This window comes from Hypomesus transpacificus, unplaced genomic scaffold, assembly GCF_021917145.1.
Source record: "Hypomesus transpacificus isolate Combined female unplaced genomic scaffold, fHypTra1 scaffold_65, whole genome shotgun sequence".
NCBI lineage: Eukaryota > Metazoa > Chordata > Actinopteri > Osmeriformes > Osmeridae > Hypomesus > Hypomesus transpacificus.
This window is the reverse complement of record NW_025814037.1, coordinates 329,457-349,712: the sequence shown is the minus strand read 5'-3', so window position 1 is coordinate 349,712 and position 20,256 is coordinate 329,457. Positions and strand designations below refer to the sequence as shown.

The 20,256-nt window shown below is 43.6% G+C and overlaps 1 protein-coding gene across 1 annotated transcript in view; it reads left to right on the top strand.

The window, feature by feature from the left end:
• LOC124466113 (receptor tyrosine-protein kinase erbB-3-like) overlaps positions 1-20,256 on the top strand; it is a 147,506-nt gene that overhangs the window by 12,640 nt on the left and 114,610 nt on the right. The window contains 1 exon segment of the mRNA XM_047017791.1: positions 13,785-13,939. Coding sequence (XP_046873747.1) covers positions 13,785-13,939 — 155 coding nt within the window.

Below are 20,256 nucleotides of genomic sequence, written 5' to 3'. Positions count from 1 at the left end.
GGGTATGATGGCAGACCAGAACCTGGATCTGGTCTCTGAGAAAATGGACGCACAGTAGCAGGCCATCGTAGAGCTACTGAAGCGACTGCAGTAGTTGTCGTTGAGGCAGTCCTTTGGAAGAGAAAGGCTCAAGAGGTCCGATGAGGATCATCAGGTTTTATACAAGGTAGAAAAATGTGTAAATTCTGTTACACTTATCATTAGTAGCCTGGTTCTGCCCTCCTATTTACTTCCGCTCAATTTGGATTTTGCTTCTTTTTTTGTTTCATTCGTTCATTTCAACGGGGGGGGGGGATTAATGTATCATGACAGTTTGTATGATTTGGTCATTTATTATCGCACTAGCATTGAATTATCACGTCAAACAATTAAACTGCAATAAACTGTAAGTGTAAATGTAAAGTGAAAATAACAAAACCAGTCAGTATGATGACTTGAGCGAATATTATTCATGTCTTACTAAAACAGCGGCCACGCAAAAGGGAATGAGGAAACCGTTTCCTCTGCTAAAAAATACAATGCAGGTCACGTGAAAAATGATCCAAAGACTCGAAGAAAGAGCTAGTCAGGAAATGTACGAATCGTTCGTTTCCTCTAGCTACCAGTACAGAGCCTATGCAGGTCACGTGAAAAATGATCAAAAGACTCGTATAAAGAGCGAGTCGGGAAGTGAACGAATCGTTCGTTTCCTCTAGCTACCAGTACAGAGCCTATGCAGGTCACGTGAAAAATGATCCAAAGACTCGTAGATAGACCGAGTCAGGAAATGAACAAATCATTTGTTTCCTCTAGCTACCAGTACAGAGCCTATGCAGGTCACGTGAAAAATGATCCAAAGACTCGAACTCGAAGACCGAGTCGGGAAATGAACGAATAATTTCAGTTTACTTGGACGAGCCTATGCAACAGTCCCGATGCGCGGCCACGAAAACATTTACGAATCACTCTTTGAGAGGACTCTGACTGCTGACCCACCACGTAGACAGGTAGGCATCTGATTTTCTGTGTTTTTATGTTCTGAAAATAAAATAAAAAGACAAGAATTTGAACATTACATTTGAATATTGTTGGATGTAGTGCCATGCTGTCACAAACACTTCCAAAAGAGCCGATGTCTACCGCTGGTTGATGAGTTGTTCCTCTTTCTGGTCTATCTGTCTAGCTGTAGCGTAACTAATGCTAGCTACTATCAAATACAATGTTGGTTAGCTAATTAGCTATCAGTATGAACTTGGTGGTCACAATTGCAATACTGCATGATATAAAATATATCAATATCACAATATATCAATATATTGTGATGCCAATTTGTTGAGCGGTCATCTTCTTTGTATAGACCAAGAAAAATGAAATACACAGCCAAGGTGACAGAAATAAAGGTTCATCGGCTGTCCTTCACATTCACACACTGTTGTCTTTATACTTAACAGATCATATAAGATGTCCCAAAGGCCCAACTCGTTCTCAGGTCACCTTCTGGCAGCAACCTTTCATACAGATTTCATTGTGCAACCAGGCCTACCCAAGCTGCTGCTGGGCCAAGGGCTGATTGTAATGGCACACTAGGACTTGCAGATGACCTGAAATACATATTTTTTCTTTCTGTTGCGTAAGACGTAGACCTACTGCTTTTAACTTGAGTTGAACGCTGTTAAACACTGCCATGACTTTACTTCAGAAAGGATACTGTTCACAGCTGTATGAGTCAATAGGACATTACCTGAATGGCTTGCAGTGATCGGGAGGTTATGCCTGTTCTGATGATTAACCATGTTAGATTGTTGGCACTATGTGCATAGTTTGGTTGTCCTCTCCCTGTCTTCTGTTTCTGTGTCTTTGTTTCTGTTGCAGGATGGCAGGCAGGCAGAGGAGCTGTGATTGCTGCAAGGGCACATCTGGGACCTGTGTCTCGGTCCTTAATAAGATCTCTATTACTAGCAGGAACATAATCACTGTTTTATTTTTATTTTTTAATGATTCTTTTCACTCCACACTTGCACTGATCCCACACCCATTCCCTACCCTACTAATTTACATGACCCTCACATCCAATCGTTTCTTTGTAAGCACTTTTTATTAAATAAATACGTTATCCTTATTACCGTGGCTTGTCACTTCCTTAAGTTCTTATCTAATCTTCCCATGAATCCAGTTATGACATGATTAAACAAGCACTGGTTGGCTACACACCTCATTCCGGGCTTATACAGATGTGTTTAGGCACTTTGAAAGGATTAGTGTAGGCTACTTCCTTGTGTGAGTGAACACATTCAACGTTTGTACAGTGACCTGTATCCATTTACGACATGTCTAGCACCTCTACTCTAAGGAAAATACTATATTTTGACTGCATTTTCATGTCCAACAGTAATATCTGCAGGGTGTCCTACATCTTACTCAGAAGACAATACTGACATTTTAAAATCCAATACTCAACCCCAATAAGATTAAACAATGTAACTGAAACCTTTTTTAATGCAAACATGGTTGACACAGATTTTTTACATAAAGTGCCACTCTGGGAGCACAAATGAAATTAAAAGTAACAAAACATTTTATTTACAATAGGTAGGTCATTACATTACATTTACATTTATTCATTTAGCAGACGCTTTTATCCAAAGTGACTTCCAAGAGAGAGCTTTACAGAGTGCATTGGTCACTGATAATAACAACAAGATAGCCCCAAAGCATTTGGCGGGTAGCCAAAACAAGAAGCACACATTGTGAACAACCAAAAAATAAGTGCCAAAGGGAAGAACCATAAGAGCATGTAGTTAAGCAAGTTACAATTAAAGAACATGCATCGGTAAGTGCAAGTGTACCTGTAGAAAAGCAAGCAGCAGCAAAAATACAAATAAGATGAATTAAAATAAAATATTTAGCAGCGAATACAACAGTGTAAATCAGTTACCAATAACAAACAAGAGCAACAAGTCTCTAAGCAAGAGTCATTGTGATCCTTGAGGAAACTAGCATTGGGTTCAGGGAACCATTCCTAAGTACCGTTGTAGGGTAAATCTGCACGACCGGGAGACCGCAGCAATGTGGGCCGTGAGTGAGAGCTCATCATCCATGGTAACTCCAAGGTTCCTGGCAGAGGATGAAGGGGTCACCGTCGCAGATCCCAGGGTGATTGAGAGGTTGTGGGAGATGGAAGGTTTGGCCGGGATGATGAGCAGTTCTGTTTTGGCGAGGTTCAGCTGGAGGTGGTCCTTGGTTATCCAGGTGGAGATGTCTGTGAGGCAGGCCTCAGTCCTAGCTGAGATCCCCGAATCGGTCGGGGGGAACGACAGGTACAGCTGCGTGTCGACAGCGTAGCAGTGGTAGGAGAAGCCATGGGAGGTGAAAATTGGTCTAAGTGAGGTGGTGTACAGAGAGAAGAGGAGGGGTCCAAGGACGGAGCCCTGTGGGACACCAGTGGAGAGCTGGCGAGGGTCTGACACTGGAGTGCAGTGCCAGTGATGCCCATCTCAGAAAGTCTGGAGAGCAGGACCTGGTGATTAACCGTATCAAACGCTGCAGAAAGGTCCTGCAGAATGATGACGGATGACCTCAAAGCCGCTCTAGCAGACTGGAGGGCAGTGGTCTCATATCTTTAATTCCTAGAGCATTGGTTCTGTGTATTTTAGGTTCCTGTTTTGTGTCCAGTCTTTGTCTTGTCCTTACCCTTGTTAACGTGAGTACCCTGTCTGTTTCCCGTTTAAAAGAATAAACCCTTTGTTTGAGGCATTGTCTGGCTACTCTCCTTCATTTGGGTCCTACCCCACACCATAACACATAAGTATTAATTTAAGACATCAAATTAAATTGTATAACCTTACTTTTAGAGTGTTTAATTTTAAAAGGGTTTCTAAGTTGCATTGGCTTCTGAGTGTAGGTGGCAACCTACAGATATTACCATTGGACTTACAAAAATGTCTTTAAACTTTTCTGTCACCAATGCATCTGCAGTCGTATCCCTGAATGGAAGTTCAGTTAAAATCTTGTATTTTTCACCCGTTACCAAGTCATTGTAGCCTAATGATGGTGCATTGTGTTAGTTTGGAGTATGTTATTAGGCTGAATGTAGGGGAAAGTGTATTACATGAGAAGGAAATGTATCAAAAGATTAGGGTGTGATTTCCCAGATAAGGAAAATTGTGTTACCCATATCCTAGATGGTGTCACTAAAGGGTCAATGACATGAGCGTCAGGTCACCTCATAAAAGTAGAGGGCGCATTGCGTAATTTGTTATGGAAAATTATCCCTGGTGAACAGGCGCTGTGAAGACAAATGAAAGTAAAAAAATTGTCACAATCATTTTATTAGTAGCCTAACACTGCATTGCGAGAGCAGGTTTCTGCTCTTTCATGTTTTTCTGCTGACATTGAGAACTTACCGTGTGTGTCCACTACAGCGGAGCGGCGCGAAGCGTTGGCTTCCAATCCATTTTCAATGAAACTGGGCGTTGACATCTTTGAACAGTGCTAGTTCATGACTGTGTGGGTTTTGCACTGTCTATTTTTTCGTTTCTGTGTTTTGGGCTGTCATTTGGTTGTATTGATTTCACCAGTGAATCATTATCTTTCCTACTTAAGTCGGGCCCTTTGTTTGTTTCATTTGTGAAGTATTGTTTGTGTTAACGACGTACTGAGCCTATTGATAAATAATATCAAGATTGTGTGTAAACCTCAGCCTTGTATTTTTGACTCCGACTTTTGCCTAACACTTTGGATACTTTTGCCTTGTGGATTACCGACCTGTTTCCGTCTGACTAAGATTTTTGCCTTGTCCTTGTTGAGAGAAAAAAAATTAAAGAACCATCACCGTGTACCCTGCGTCGGGGTCATTTTACCTTTCTTGGATCTTTCTCGGATCGTGACAATGACTGTACCATATCAAGCTTGATTGTCAATTCGCCTACCATTTAGTTAGCTGACGATTATCAGGGTACCATATTTTGTGTTAACTGGGTTCATAGGAAGCTCCAGAAGTAAATGAAGGAAGTGGCAAGCCACATGATTAAGGATAACAATGTATTTATTCAATAAAAAGTGCTTACATTACATTATACATTTAGCAGACGCCCTAATCCAGAGCGACCTACAGCAAGTACAGGTTCCCTCACCACTCAGCCATGTTTCTTTGTACAAAACAAGCGTTTCGTACAAAGAAATGGTTGTATGTGATGGTCATGAAAATGAGTAGTGTAGGGAAAGGGTGTGGGATCAGTGCAAGTGTAGAGTGTAGAGAATCATTACAAACTAAAAAGCAAATGGTAATGATGTTCCTGCTAGTAAGGGAGAGACCCAGCTTGTTAGGGCACAGCTTATTAAGAACCAAGGCACAGATCACAAGTGTGCCCTTGCAGTAATCACAGCTCCTCTGCCTGTCTGCCATCCTGCAATAGAAACAAAGACATAGAAACAGAAGACCCAAACAATGCACATAGAGCCAACAATCCAACATGGTTTATCACTTCCGAGGAAAAAATGTTTTTTACGCGTGGTTGAGACGGGGCTGCGTCAAGTCAGACTCAAAGGACGGCGAGTTACACCTGGGACATACTGGCTGCGATTAGCTGCGATCTGCTGTGAAGCGCCTGGAAGCGCCGCCTTTTTTCTTTCGGCGCCCATGTTATCAAATGGGACCGGCCACACTGGCTGCGAAGTGCCGCCATAAGCTGGTCACGTTTTATCGCAAGACACTTGTGAAATCGGCTGCAGGATGATAAAATACACCATATTAGTTCATACATTTGAATAAAAAACATGTTATTAAGGTTTTACTACATTAATTGTAGACTACGGTGAACATTTGTAAAGTTGTAGACTTTATAATATTTTTTTTATATTACTTTGGAGGCCTAGGTACTTTACCAATATAATATAAACATATATTGTATATATTTGTACCTCTTTATAGGCCTACAAGGGAATAAAACTGTTTTAAATGTTCACCACAAGCAGTAAACTATAGTTGGTCTTTTTTCAAAGGCACATCCTGCCAGGGATTGTCAAACGGTCCTTCTCTGAAATTCAGCATGTTCTTGTTTGGGGTAATAAGTCACTAGACCAAATGACAATGTGCCTATTGTGGAAGGCTGATCCATACACATTTGAGAGGTGATTAAACAGCTGACAGGACTGGAGTACAATTCTGTTCTTCATTGGGAAACAGTACTGCCACTCAGACCACTGTCATGTACGACGGATAACCATTATCGTGGCCATTGCACTGGTTGACCAGAAATGGACATGACATTACAGAAAATACTGTAGCCTCCTTTTCTCACCATCTGTTTTACAGGAACATTAAGAAAACGTTTAGAAACAGAAACATTTGAGATCACCAGGGTCCGATTAAGTTCTCAACCAGTCAATGAACTGGTTGATGACAATTATGATTTCTAATTTCATTTCTAAAATAAATTTTCATTAAAAAAAATTATTTATTTCGACTGGAGTCATGGCAATTGTTTATTTTCCACTGATGAATTATTGTGGATAGACAGGGATTTCTGAAAGACATGCAGGCTATGTTGATAATTTGAAAATATTCAGCTGGTCAATTATGGAAGCAAATCGTGAGCAAAATTCAAATGAAAATGCATTTCCAGAAATGGCTGCATTATTTGACTCATAAATGAAATTAGTAATCAATCATCGGTCCGTGTACGTGAGTTTAATTCCTTATATCATTATAACGGAACACGCATGAATACGAAAAACGTTTGTGAGTCCGTTTTTTCGTTTTTTGCAAACACAAACCATAAAACAACTTTATATTTGGATTTTTCTCAAGTCGATGGAGGTAAGTGTGAAATGCCTGTCATTGGCCGAATGTGTCGTCAGCACTACCTGTTCCTTAAAAGTAAAAGTTTCCCCCATCTAACTCCATTAGCCTAATATGGGTTATCTATCAGTTACATTTTAGGGTATTCACGTTTATAAACGTGCCAATAAATTTTTATTGACTTGGGAGTTCGCCCTTCCAATTTCATTCAATGCATCTACTTTTTTAGGGCCTACAGATATCTACACGCTAAATAAACTAATGTCAAAATGCTGTAGGCTTAGTCGTGTTTTTCCATTTATATTTGTATTAGTAATATTATAAGATCACATAAATCAATTTTATTGGCCCCTTAGTGTGGTGGTGTTGCTGTAAATTGTTAGCTAACTGATAGTGCTTATAGATTCAACATTCCATTGAACTTCTTTCACACAACTGTAAAAATATATACATCATGGCAATTTTAAATGTGCAGAGGAAAATGGAATGTGCAACTGAAATGCAGGGATAGCAGCATGTGAGGTTCTTATGCACTGATGATCCTGTGCACCCTGCTCAGACACAGTTTATGCATGCCGCTAGGCGCTTGACCTAGAGGCGGCAGGAGGAGGAGCATGCACCCTACTCATCAATGGCTCGGAAGTGGAGAAGGTCAGCTGCTTCAAATTCCTCGGGGTGAACATCAGCAATGACCTCACCTGGTCTGTTCACACGGACAAGGTGGTCAAAGCGGCCCGTAAGCGTCTCTTCTTCCTGAGGAGACTGAAGAAGTTTGGTATGGACTCAGTCATCCTCATTAACTTTTATAGATGCACTATCGAGAGCATTCTGACTGGTTGTATTACAGTGTGGTATGGGAGCTGCACAGACAGGGACCGCAAGGCCCTACGAAGTGTGGTCCGTTCTGGTGAGTTCATCATCGGCAGGAAGCTCCCAGCCCTACAGGACACCTACCACACACGTTGCCTAAGGAAAGCCGGCAGGATTCTAAGAGACTGTTCCCACCATACCTGTCAACACTCCCGTTTTCCCCGGGAGTCTCCCGTATTTCACACCCATCTCCCGCCCCCCTCCCGTTTTGTCATTTCTCCCGTGAAACTCCCGTGGTTGGGTTAAAATATATATAGCTGCAAATTAACAGTAGGCTACACAGTAGCGGACTGGCCATTGGGAGCACCTGGAGAATTCCCGATGGGCCGAAGCACTTCTGGTTGCCTTATAATTCGCTTGCCTTCTATATTTTTTTACTACTAATACAAATTTCGGCAGAAGATTGAGCGACACGGTTGGCCAGCAACACGGTTGGCCGCCCCCCCTTTCCCCCAGGACGGTTGGTCTATTCCAAATGAACGTCTATGCACACAACAGTGACACTGACATATAGAAAGCTATAGCTAGTAAAAGATGGAAAACCAGGCCAAGAAACGTAAACGTAACTTTGCACGACAATGTTTTACCAATTGAAAAGGCGGCTGTTTGTTTCTTTTACATAAAGCCTCAAAAGCCTTTTCGCTCAAATCAGCCACAAAAAATTTGCTCGCGCGCTATACGCACTTGCATTAAGCGTTGAAGTCCATAACTAGCATCACATCAGGCACAGAAGTTGCATGCATTAGCAGGGCGCTCGCTGTGGTGGCGTATACCGGACCGGTTCTGGCCGGTCTGGATCAAAGTCCAGGGCCTATTTTGGACGGAGGAATTTAATGTCTAATCAGCAAGCCGCATCGACAATCCCCCCCCCCCCAACAAAAAAAAAAACTCCCGGATTTTGGTACTTCAATGTTGACAGGTATGGTTCCCACCCATCCTTCAGTGTCTTTACCCCGTTGCCTTCTGGCAGGCGTTACCGCAGCATCTGGTCGCGCACACGCAGACTGGACAACAGTTTCTACCCAAGGGCCATCAGGCTTCTGAATGGACACTGATATGGACATTGATTTACTCCACACTAGTCACGTATACTCTGTCACTTTCAGCTACTGGTTGCACTATCAGTAACATTGCATTACTGTACCTCACTGTACCTCGCCACCAGGCTCCTGTATGGTCATTGACTTAGTCACTGACAGTCACTAATCTGCAAATTTGCACTATTGTACTGTACTCCACTTAGGTTTGAATAGGTTATAGGGTTGAAACCGGTTTTATGTGCATTTAGGGTTAGTATAGTGTACTATTTATTGTTATACCAGGGAGTCAGATGGCTGAGCGGTGAGGGAGTCGGGCTAGTAATCAGAAGGTTGCCGGATCAATTCCCCGCCGTGCCACATGATGTTGTGTCCTTGGGCAAGGCACTTCACCCTACTTGCCTCAGGGGGAATGTCCCTGTAATTACTGTAAGTCGCTCTGGATAAGAGCGTCTGCTAAATGACTAAATGTAAATGTTATCTGTAATTTAGGAAGTTTTAGTATTAGGGTTAGTACAGTCGTTTATTTATTGCTATCTGTATATTTAGGAAGTTTCACTTATTTAAGCTCAGCATAGATGTAAATTATGTTACGTGTACTTATATGTTATGTTATGCCAGGTGCTTGCGTTGTCTTGTCTTAAGAATTTCAGTGCCCAGTCTAACCTTGTGTTGTTCTGTGTACCTGACAAATAAAATACTTGAACTTGACCTCCCTGTAGTCTGTCACTGACACAGAGTTTCATGCATTCAAATTTCCCCCCAGTCATCTACATACCATACTCCACTAATTGAATGGTTACTTTTAAGTGTCAAAAATAAGTTGCACTATTAATAATACAAAAGCTGTGTCAAGTTGCATGGGTAGTTTTGATGGAGAGCAATCTTCAAGACATGCCACACATCTTTCATTGGATATAGGTTGGGGTTCTTCCTGGATATAGGTTGGGGTTCTTCCTGGCCAGTGAGGGTTATTCCTTAGACTAGTGGTCACCAATCCTGTTGCAGGAGAGCTCCCTTTGTGTATAGGTTTCACTCCACACGACCTTAGCTGCCATTAGTGAGTGGTTGCACAACTAACGAGCACACACATGGTGTACTTTTCTCTGTTCCTTGTTGCCCTATTAAGTGTTGACATATACAGTTTGTATGTAAAAAAGGTCCAAGTCTAACGCCATGTTGCCCTTTTGCATTTGTCTGTAATAAAATTTATTTGAAACCTGAAATGACCCTTCTTCAGAAATGACATTTTTTATAAAGTTTAAGTGCATGAATGTTTGTTTGGATTTCAGAGTTCTTAAATGAATGTAGTATAACTAACACATGTATCTGGATATATTTAAGATACAGTATTTCATGTAGAAAGAGAAGGTGCAGTTAGGTGTTGAAATGTATTTGACTTTGTATGGTACTTGAATGTTGCATCCCAAAGGAACAGAGAAAAGTACACCATGTGTGTGCTCGTTAGTTGTGCAACCACTCACTAACGGCAGCTAAGGCCGTGTGGAGTGAAACCTATACACCAAGGGAGCTCTCCTGCAACAGGATTGGTGACCACTAGTCTAAGGAATAAAAAGGTCAATATCCTTGAGTGACCCAGCGAGACCCTAAAATCTAACTGATAGATAACCCATATTAGGCTAATCGAGTTAGATGGGGGAAACTTTTACTTTGAAGGAACAGGTAGTGCTGAAGACACATTCGGCCAATGACAGGCATTTCACGCTTACCTCCACCCACGTGAGAAAAATCCAAACATAAAGTTGTTTTATGGTTTGTGTTTAAAAAACGAGAAAAAAAAATAACACGTCAAAATCCGTTTCCATCCGTTTCCATTTTTGCAAAAAAACGAACTTTTTTCGTATTCATGCGTGTTACGTTATAATGATATAAGGAATTAAACTCACGTACACGGACCATCATCCCATTTGCATTTTAATTTTCTTCTTTAAGACTGCTCACTCTTTTACTTAATTAAAATGAAAACGAAAAAGACATTTGAAATTTTATTATTAAAATATGCCCCAGCAAATAGATACCAAAATTCCAAGAATTCTTGGAACAACTGTGCGGTAGTAGACACAGCCATAGAGAGCTTGGCTGCATACTCTGCCTTAACAGATTTGCACATTAATCAGGTTGCCATAGTTTGAGGCTGTGGAGCCTCAAACAACCACCATCAACATCCCGTTCGAGTCCATTGAAATCTATTTATTAAATGGTTTAAAAATAAAGGAAATAGCGGAGCTGTTGGGCGTATGCCACCGCCCCGTACCGAACAAGATAGGTAGCTCGGTCAGCAGGGAGCTGAAGAAGAGCGGCTACTGACGTCAATCTGCTGCGCCGCTCAGAATGCATTTTCATTTTCGAATTGTGGGCAGAACACGAAAATGAAAATGCAATGTCTGCTCTGTTTTCTTTTTGATTATGGCATAACATGTGCAGTCTTGAAGAATAAAATGCAAATAGGATGATTGATTACTAATTTCATTTGAGTCAAATAATGCAGCCACATTCTTAAAATGAAAATGCATTTCTGGAAATTTTACATTTCAGATTGAATTTTGGTATCTATTTGCTGGGGCATATTTTGAAAATTAAATTTCAAATGTCTTTTTCGTTTTCATTTTAATTAAGTGAAAGAATGAGCAGTGTTAAAGAAGAAAATTTAAATGCAAATAGGATGATTGATTACTTATTTCATTTATGAGTCAAATAATGCAGCCACATTCTTAAAATGAAAATGTATTTCTGGAAATGCATTTTCACTTGAATTTTGGTCACGATTTGATTCCATAGTCAATTAGCAGTTTGTCTGGATCACCACTAGGAGGTGGGTGCCGATTTTCAAAATTGTCTTAAATGTATTCAGTCAATGTTTCCAAACTTGGAATAGGCGCGCCTCTCTAGCTGCCGATGCCTTTCTTTCTAGATGCCTTCTCTTTTTCTATAATGTGTACGTTTCATTTTCGTTACAACATAGGCTCAGTCTAATAGTCATTTATATATTCAAGTTAGACCCATCAGCGTTAGACAGTTTTTGATAATCCGGGTGTGGATATTGAGGCACTGCAATCAGACTGGATACATATTTATCTATTTTGAAGTCACAGTTGAATATTTTTTAAGATCATACTGTCGGATTTTAAAAACCTGTAGGACATGTTCACTTTTGTTTGACCGATTTCGATTTAGGATGCACTGTTGGCAGGTGTCCGTGTTGTGCGCTGCGTTTTTATCGTGTGTACATCCCACGTTGGCGCAAACGCACAAAGGTAGGTGGATCAAGTAACATTAACTTAAATAACATACCGAAAAAGACGTATTAAACAAGTATATATGTTTATTTAAAGGACATGCAAAAGCTAACTTGAGAAAAACTGTCTTTAATAAATTTCCAGAAATTAATTTGCTTTCTTGTTTCCTGGTTACACCTGAAGGAGTGACTGAATCTTTGTTACCCTTCCAATGACTTTACTCTGTCATATTGGGCTGGTTTGTACTAGAAAAGTCACTGGTGGGGTCTTCACAACGGGTCCGAAATCACACTGTAAAAAATATATATTATAGTTAACATTTGACTTTATATTCGACAGCCGAAGGTGCATTTTTACCAAATTAAACTCAAGGGACACAAGACTGGTTTGGTTGTTAACTTAAAAACATGGACTGGTGCATGTCTCATTTATCTTGGTCTTGGCAGTTTGGGTGACTGATCCCGCAATGATTAACTAAGCTCCTTCTTTCCCATCAACAGAAAGCAGTTCCTCTGTTCTTGTACAAAGGAACTTTGCTACCCATATAATACACTGTAATAAGGCTCTCTGATTGCAGTAATATGTCAGCCATTGAGACACCGGTCGCAATGAACCACACATCTTATATTTTGTGCAGAAACACAGGGGGCTTGGAAGGCAGTAATATGGCCCCCCAGTTGTAAAACGCCACTTGGGATCCTATTGAAAGTGCTATCAAGTAATTTTCTGATTGTTATTGACTGTGAGAGCCTCACAGTTTGTGCTGGCAGCTAAAAGACCTAGTGTTATGTTTACAGAGGGTCAAAAATTGCCTTTGAGACAGAATCAATGTAGGCTCCTAGATTAGCTGCTTTTCTTTGGTCCTATTACTACTTCCACTCCTCTCCAATGCCAATATTTGCTTGGGAGAAGTGTAGGTAGTAAATGGGTAGTAAATGGTAGTAAATATAACTTTTTTTACTTTTAAAGGCATCATCCATACCAGCATACAACACTATTATTGAGTCTTGCTTGCTTGCACAAGCAACCGATTGGAGAAACTATGAAGTGCAAATATGACAATAATCTGCCCCCATTCTATGTACTTTGTGGCACAAACAACTAAAACTTTTTTTGATGTTTAGATGAGATCTGTCTCAGTAATTTGTCTCCTAAATTACTAAATAAATAAAACTACAGTTCCATTGGATGCTATTTTCAATTACATATTATGAATGAACAATTGCCGGTTAAAATGGCTCAATGAGAGATGGTGTGCATATCTCCTTCCTGTGTCCTTATCTCCACTGCCTTCACCAGAATAGAGTTCTTACACATGGCCTTTTGTCTCCTTACTATGATCTCAGCATTGTCGACCCCTCAAACACACAGAACTGAAATACACACACATAGGCTTCTGCATACACATTCATACACTCAAGCCTGCTCATATAGCCGCACACAGTCTGACATACAAACACAGTCACAGGCACTGTCTGTCACTACATCACTATTTCTAGTACACACAGTCCACATTTATGACTACACAACAACAGAGGATTTGTCTGAGAAGACTGTCCTTCACTTCTCAGCTCCATCAGCCTGAGGCTGAGGCAGCTATTCTCAGAAGGGAGACAGTCTTCCCAGCATCAAACACTGCAGAGCACACTTTTAAGACACACTAATACAATATGCCCACAGCAACAAACAGATAGAAATACACACAAAAACATTTACCACTAACAAATACTTTCATCCTTATCATCATGGCTGCAGATTGATTGAATTGCACCCCAAGGAATGAATTCTTTGTGGGGGGAATATAACTTTTGTCTTGCTCTCTTTGGTTCCACCCTTTGCTAGTGGTGTGTTCTGGTACCCAGAACGGCCTGAGCTCTACAGGAACCCACGAGAACCAGTAGAAGCTGATCAGGGACAGATACACTGGATGTAAGATCATCATGGGAAATTTGGAGATCACTCTAATCGAGAAGGACTGGGACCTCTCATTCCTTGGGGTAAGAAGGCATACCACTACCTTAAAAAGCAAGAATTTTCCCCCACACCCCCACAGGAAAAAAGCATGTTTTTTTAATTTATTTTTTATATAGTTTTTGTATCCAGCTCAGTATGGTGGAATGGAGGGAGACTCCATCTTAGAAATGTTCCAAAGATGCTTAAACCTGTCACTTTAGTCACTCAATTATCCCATAGAGTTAATATATCTAGAGTAAGCTACTTTTGTCTTCCAAGATGGCGTCCCCATTCATTTGTATGAAAAGTGCTCTGTGGCGCAGTGAGGCAAGAGCGCGAGACTGGACGCGGCCATCTTTCCACTTCCGTGTCTTCCGGTCTAGCTTTAAACAGTGGCTCTTTTTTTCCCTAGCTCCGAGACCTCAAGCACGCTTGCAACTAGCTGTACACATCATACTTTGCGACAACCAGTCGCGAGCATAGATTTATATGGTTACGAGCGTGTGAGCTAATGGTGCGTTCACACTGCAGCGGGGCGGGCAGAGCGGGGCGTCGGCTTCCAATTCATTTTCAATGTAACCAGGCGTTGACGCCCGCGTAGGGCATTGTGGGAAGGCGAGCGGGGCGTCGACGCTCGCGTAGGGTATTGTGGGAAGGCGAGCGGGGCGACGAAAGTTGGATTTTCTGAACTTTATGTAAATAACGAGCGTGAAAACGCCAGCGATGGCCAATCGGGTTGGTTTCTTGTTTCTTGTAACGTAGCAACTGTTGGTCATGGTAAACATTTCTAGGTTTGACAATTTCAAGATGGAAGAGCAACTCATCGTATGTGTGTCTTCATACCCAGTATTGTATGATACGTCTATGTTCGATTACAGAGACATAAACAAAAAATATGATGCCTGGCGCAGGGTTGCTGAGGTTGTCGGCGTCCCTGGTGTGTTGTATTTTGTACTTTAATTCAGTTTCTTCACATTACGTAACTTTCTTCTGTGCTAGCTGCATAGTCTAGCTAGCTCACCCGGCACACGATTGACATTCAATGCTGAAATGCTGGCTGGCAGCCACTCGCTATCCATACAGGGAATGTGTAGTGGCAAGTCATAATCTAGCGATTGATTTGCAGACATTTCGAGTAATATAATAAAAGGTTACACATGTCAACGTGTATGTCTGATGCATCTTTTTTTCCAGCCGGAACAAGACCCGTTCCATAGAGTGCAGGTGGCATTTAATCTTTCACTCGGCCTAAAAAAAGTGTGGAAAAAGATAACCTATTGTGTGCTGTAGATAAGATCATGTCAGATCTAGAATGCGTGTCGGATTTTTGCTTAATGTGTGTAAAAGTTGTATTTTGCCCCCACATTTGCCATGACATTATACGAACTACAGCAGTGATTTAAGAGAACTACAGCTCTGAATGAATCTGGCTGACACGCCCCCGAGCGTGGGGCACTGTGGGAAAGCCGGCGGTGCTGAGCGGTATAAAAGTCTGCAGTGTGAACGCACCGTTCACACTGCATTTCACCGTAACGGTGCGTTCACACTGCAGACTTTTTTTGACACGCTCAGGGGCGTGTCAGCCAGATTCATTCAGAGCATAGACGTATCATACAATACTGGGTATGAAGACACACATACGATGAGTTGCTCTTCCATCTTGAAATTGTCAAACCTAGAAATGTTTACCATGACCAACAGTTGCTACGTTACAAGAAACAAGAAACCAACCCGATTGGCCATCGCTGGCGTTTTCACACTCGTTATTTACATAAAGTTCAGAAAATCCAACTTTCGCCGCCCCGCTCGCCTTCCCACAATACCCTACGCGAGCGTCGACGCCCCGCTCGCCTTCCCACAATGCCCTACGCGGGCGTCAACGCCTGGTTACATTGAAAATGAATTGGAAGCCGACGCCCCGCTCTGCCCGCCCCGCTGCAGTGTGAACGCACCGTAAGGCATTGCAGTTGCAGAATCGATGGGCAGAATGGGGTACAAGTCCGATAAGAATCAGACACATGATGCAAACTTAATGGAAATGCATTCTGTCACTGTGTAGTATTCCTTTCACTTGTTTTTTTAGAAATAGGCTATAGGGCTGAATATAGGGCTATTCTAGATGGAACTCATCACATATGTTGCTTTTTTTCTTTGTGATGTGAGTATGATTTTCAACGCATTGTATCGGATGAAATAAACTTAACATGAACAGCTCCGTCGTTGTTCTCGCCAGGCAAAGAAAGCCTAATAGTTATTTTGGTAACCGAAATCTTCCATAATGCAGACTTACCTAGCTTACTGTCAGCTTTATATTCAAACGAAATGCCACAAAATTCACACTGCCTTCAATTTAACATCAGTGTAGAAATATGGCCTGTGTTTTATATGTTCATCCTACAAAACCAAACGTCTATTAATGGATATAACGTGATCTAACAAGACTTGGTAATAATGTTATAAATAAAAGCTTGAGAACTGTGTTTAAAATATACTTCATAGAACATTTTCCTTTGGAAGGGGAATATTCGCAGAACCATATAGAATCAGAATCAGAATGGGATTTATTTGCCATGAAAGTTTGCACAGACAAGGAATTTGCTTTGGCAGGAAGGTGCATACAGTAAACATATAGGAATCTTAAATTTAAATATGTGGTCTAACTATACTAAGGATACATAAACTAGCAATACTAAGTGGAATACAATTAAAATAAAATATACAATAAGTAAAATATAAGTTGCCAATTGACAATATAAAATACAATATAAAATACAAATATTACAGGAATTGAGTGTAGTGCAAAATGTAAATAGTTTTTAAAGACATTGAGTCAGTGTGAGCTTTGGCCTTGTGGCCAACAGCGGAAGGGAAGAAACTGTTTGTATGGCGTGAGGTTCTGGTCCTGATGGACCGCAGCCTTCTGCCAGAGGGGAGTGACTGGAACAGAGAATGTCCAGGGTGGGAGGAGTCAGCCACAATCTTCTTCGCCCGTCTCAGGGTCCTCGAGGTGTGCAGGTCCTCGAAGGAAGGCAGATTGCAGCCAATCACCTTCTCTGCAGTGCGAATGATACGCTGCAGCCTGCTCTTGTCCTTGGCAGTGGCAGCAGCGTACCAGGTGGTGATGGAGGAGGTTAGGATGGACTCAATGATGGCTGTGTAGAAGTGCACCATCATTGTCTTTGGCAGGTTGAATTTCTTCAGCTGCCGCAGGAAGTACATCCTCTGTTGTGCTTTCTTGGTGAGGGAGCTAATGTTCAGTTCCCACTTGAGGTCCTGGGAGAGGATAGTGCCCAGGAAGCGGAAGGACTCCACAGTGTTGACTGGGGAGTCACACAGGGTGATGGGGGTGAGTGGGGCTGTGTTCTTCCTGAAGTCCACAACCATCTCCACTGTCTTGAGAGCATTGAGCTCTAGGTTGTTCTGGCTGCACCAGGTCACCAGGTTGTCTGCTTCCCACCAATAATCAGACTCGTCTCCACCAGAGATCAGCCTGGTGATGAGGGTGGTGTCGTCTGCAAACTTCAGGAGTTTCACGGACGGATGACTGGAGGTGCAGCTGTTGGTGTACAGGGAGAAGAGCAGAGGAGAAAGGACGCAGCCCTGGGGAGATCCAGTGCTGATGGACCGCTGATGGAGACTTGTGTTCCCAGCTTAACGCACTGCTTCCTGTCAGACAGGAAGTCTGTGATCCACCTGCAGGTGGAATCAGGCACGTTCAGCTGGGAGAGCTTGTCCTGAAGCAGAGCGGGGATGATGGTATTAAAGGCAGAGCTGAAGTCCACAAACAGGATCCTGGCGTAGGATGCTGGGGAGTCCAGGTGCTGTAGGGTGAAGTGGAGGGCCATATTAACTGCATCGTCCACAGACCTGTTGGCTCTGTAGGCAAACTGCAGGGGGTCCAGTAGATGGTCAGTGATGGATTTAAGGTGTGCCAGCACCAGGCGCTCAAAAGACTTCATTACCACAGAGGTCAGGGCGACGGGTCTGTAGTCATTATGTCCAGTTGGCCTGGGCTTTTTGGGCACAGGGATGATGGTGGAGGACTTGAGACAGGCTGGCACATGGCATGTCTCCAGGGAGGTGTTGAAGATGTAGGTAAACACCGGAGACAGCTGGTCAGCGCAGTTCTTGAGGGTGGCTGGAGAGACAGAGTCCGGCCCAGCTGCTTTGCGGGGGTTCTGCCTCTTGAACAGTTTGTTCACTTCTCTCTCCTGAATGGAGAGGGTCGTCACTGTAGAGGGGGGGAGGGGGGAGGCCTCACGGGTGGAAAGGAGTTGTACAGGACTGTCCAATTGTCTTTCAAAACGACAGCAGAACTCGTTCAGGTCGTTGGCCAGGCGAGAGTCGTTAGTGGAGTGGGGGGCTCTGGGCTTGAAGTTGGTGATCTGCCTGAGCCCACTCCAGACAGAAGCAGAGTCGTTAGCAGAGAACTGGCGCTTCAGCCTCTCTGAGTACAAGTCGTTTAGCCACTCTCACCGCCTTGCTAAACCTGTTCTTCGACTCCTTGAAACTGTCCCTGTCCCCACTCCTAAACGCGGCCTCTTTGTCTAGCCTCAGCCTTCTGAGTTTAGATGTAAACCAGGGTTTGTCGTTGTTGTAGCTCACCCTGGTGCGTGTTGGTATACAGCAGTCCTCACAGAAGCTGATGTATGATGTCACAGCCTCTGTGAGCTCATCCAGACTATTGGAGGCAGTCATGAACATGTCCCAGTCAGTAGAGTCCAAGCACGCCCGCAGTTCCTCCATAGCCTCACTGGTCCACTGTTTCGATGTCCTCACAGCAGGCTTGCAGCGCTTAAGCTTCTGCCTGTATGCAGGAATCAGGTGAACCATGGCGTGGTCTGAGTGACCCAGTGCTGCTCGGGGAACCGCATGGTATGCTTTACTGATTGTGGAGTAGCAGTGATCCAAAGTGTTCCCTTCTCTGGTAGGGCATTTGATGAGTTGTCTGTACTTGGGGAGTTCTTGAGTGAGATTGCCTTTGTTAAAGTCGCCTAGCACAATAACCAAGGAATCCGGATTTTCATGCTCCACGCACAATATCTGGTTAGCGAGCACACGTTGAGCCTCGTTGAAAATATTAGGCTACAAGATGTTTCCATCAGATGTAAGTGGGGGTGAAACATAGAGTCACTGAGGACCTTCATTGTCCCACAAAAGCAGTCTGGCTTGATGACACGATCAAAAAAAGAATAATGGGTGTGTTTAACAAAAGCTTCTGAAGGCAAAACTAATATTATTTAAATATAGGCCTATTGTGGTTACCGGTTAAAGTATTAATCTTCGTCTTTGCTCCAGATAGACGTCAACAATCTATGCTCGCGCTTAACCTAATATATTTGCCATCATGTCATGAATGTCACGGCCACAGCCGTGCCCCCCTATTGTTTTTGGTTTTGCCCTGCCCTAGTGTTTCCCTGTCATTGTCGTCACCTGTCTCGTTCAGTTGTCGTTAGTTTCATTGTGTTCACCTGTGTCTTGTTTGTTTCTGTGTATTTAGGTTCCTGCTTTGTGTCCAGTCTTTGTCTTAGCATTACCCTTTGTCCCTGCGTGTACCCTGTCTGTTTCCCGTTTTGAGCATTAAACCCTTTTGCTTTTGGACCATGCCTGCTGACTCTCCTGCGTTTGGGTCCTACCCCTCCACACGTCGTGACAGAATGCTAAGACCACATAAGGACCCAGCGGAGAGTCACCCAAACCCTTTCCTTGGGACCAGGCTTGCCTTGGGTGGTCCACGAAGCCTACAGCGGAGGGCCCACCCTAGGCCCTGGTTCCTGCCTTGGCTCCAGCCCCAGCCCGAACCCCGACCCCAGCCTTGGTCCTGCCCTGGGCCCCTGCCTCGATCCTGCCCTGTGCCCCTGCCTCATCCTGAGGTTGTGCCGCCCTGCGCCCGGACGAAGAAGGTTGCGCCGCCCAGCACCCAGACCACCAAGGCTGTTCATGCCAGGGAGTTTCGGCCGCCTGCCGCCAGAACCCAGCCCCGTTCCTGCCCTGTACCCCTGCCTCGTTCCTGCCCTGTGCCCCAGCCTCGTTCCTGTCCTGTAGCCCAGCCTCGTTCCTGCCCTGTGCCCCAGCCTTGTTCCTGCCCTGTACCCCAGCCTCGTTCCTGCCCGGTGCCCCAGCCTCGTTCCTGCCCGGTGCCCCAGCCTCGTTCCTGCCCGGTGCCCCAGCCTCGTTCCTGCCCTGTGCCCCAGCCTCGTTCCTGCCCTGTGCCCCAGCCTCGTTCCTGCCCTGTGCCCCAGCCTCGTTCCTGCCCTGAGCCCCTGCCTCGCCCCGAGGTTGTGCCGCCCAGTGCCAGGCCATCCGAGGACTCCTGGCCGCCTCCTCCTCCGCCCGAGGACTCCTGGCCGCCTCCTCCTCC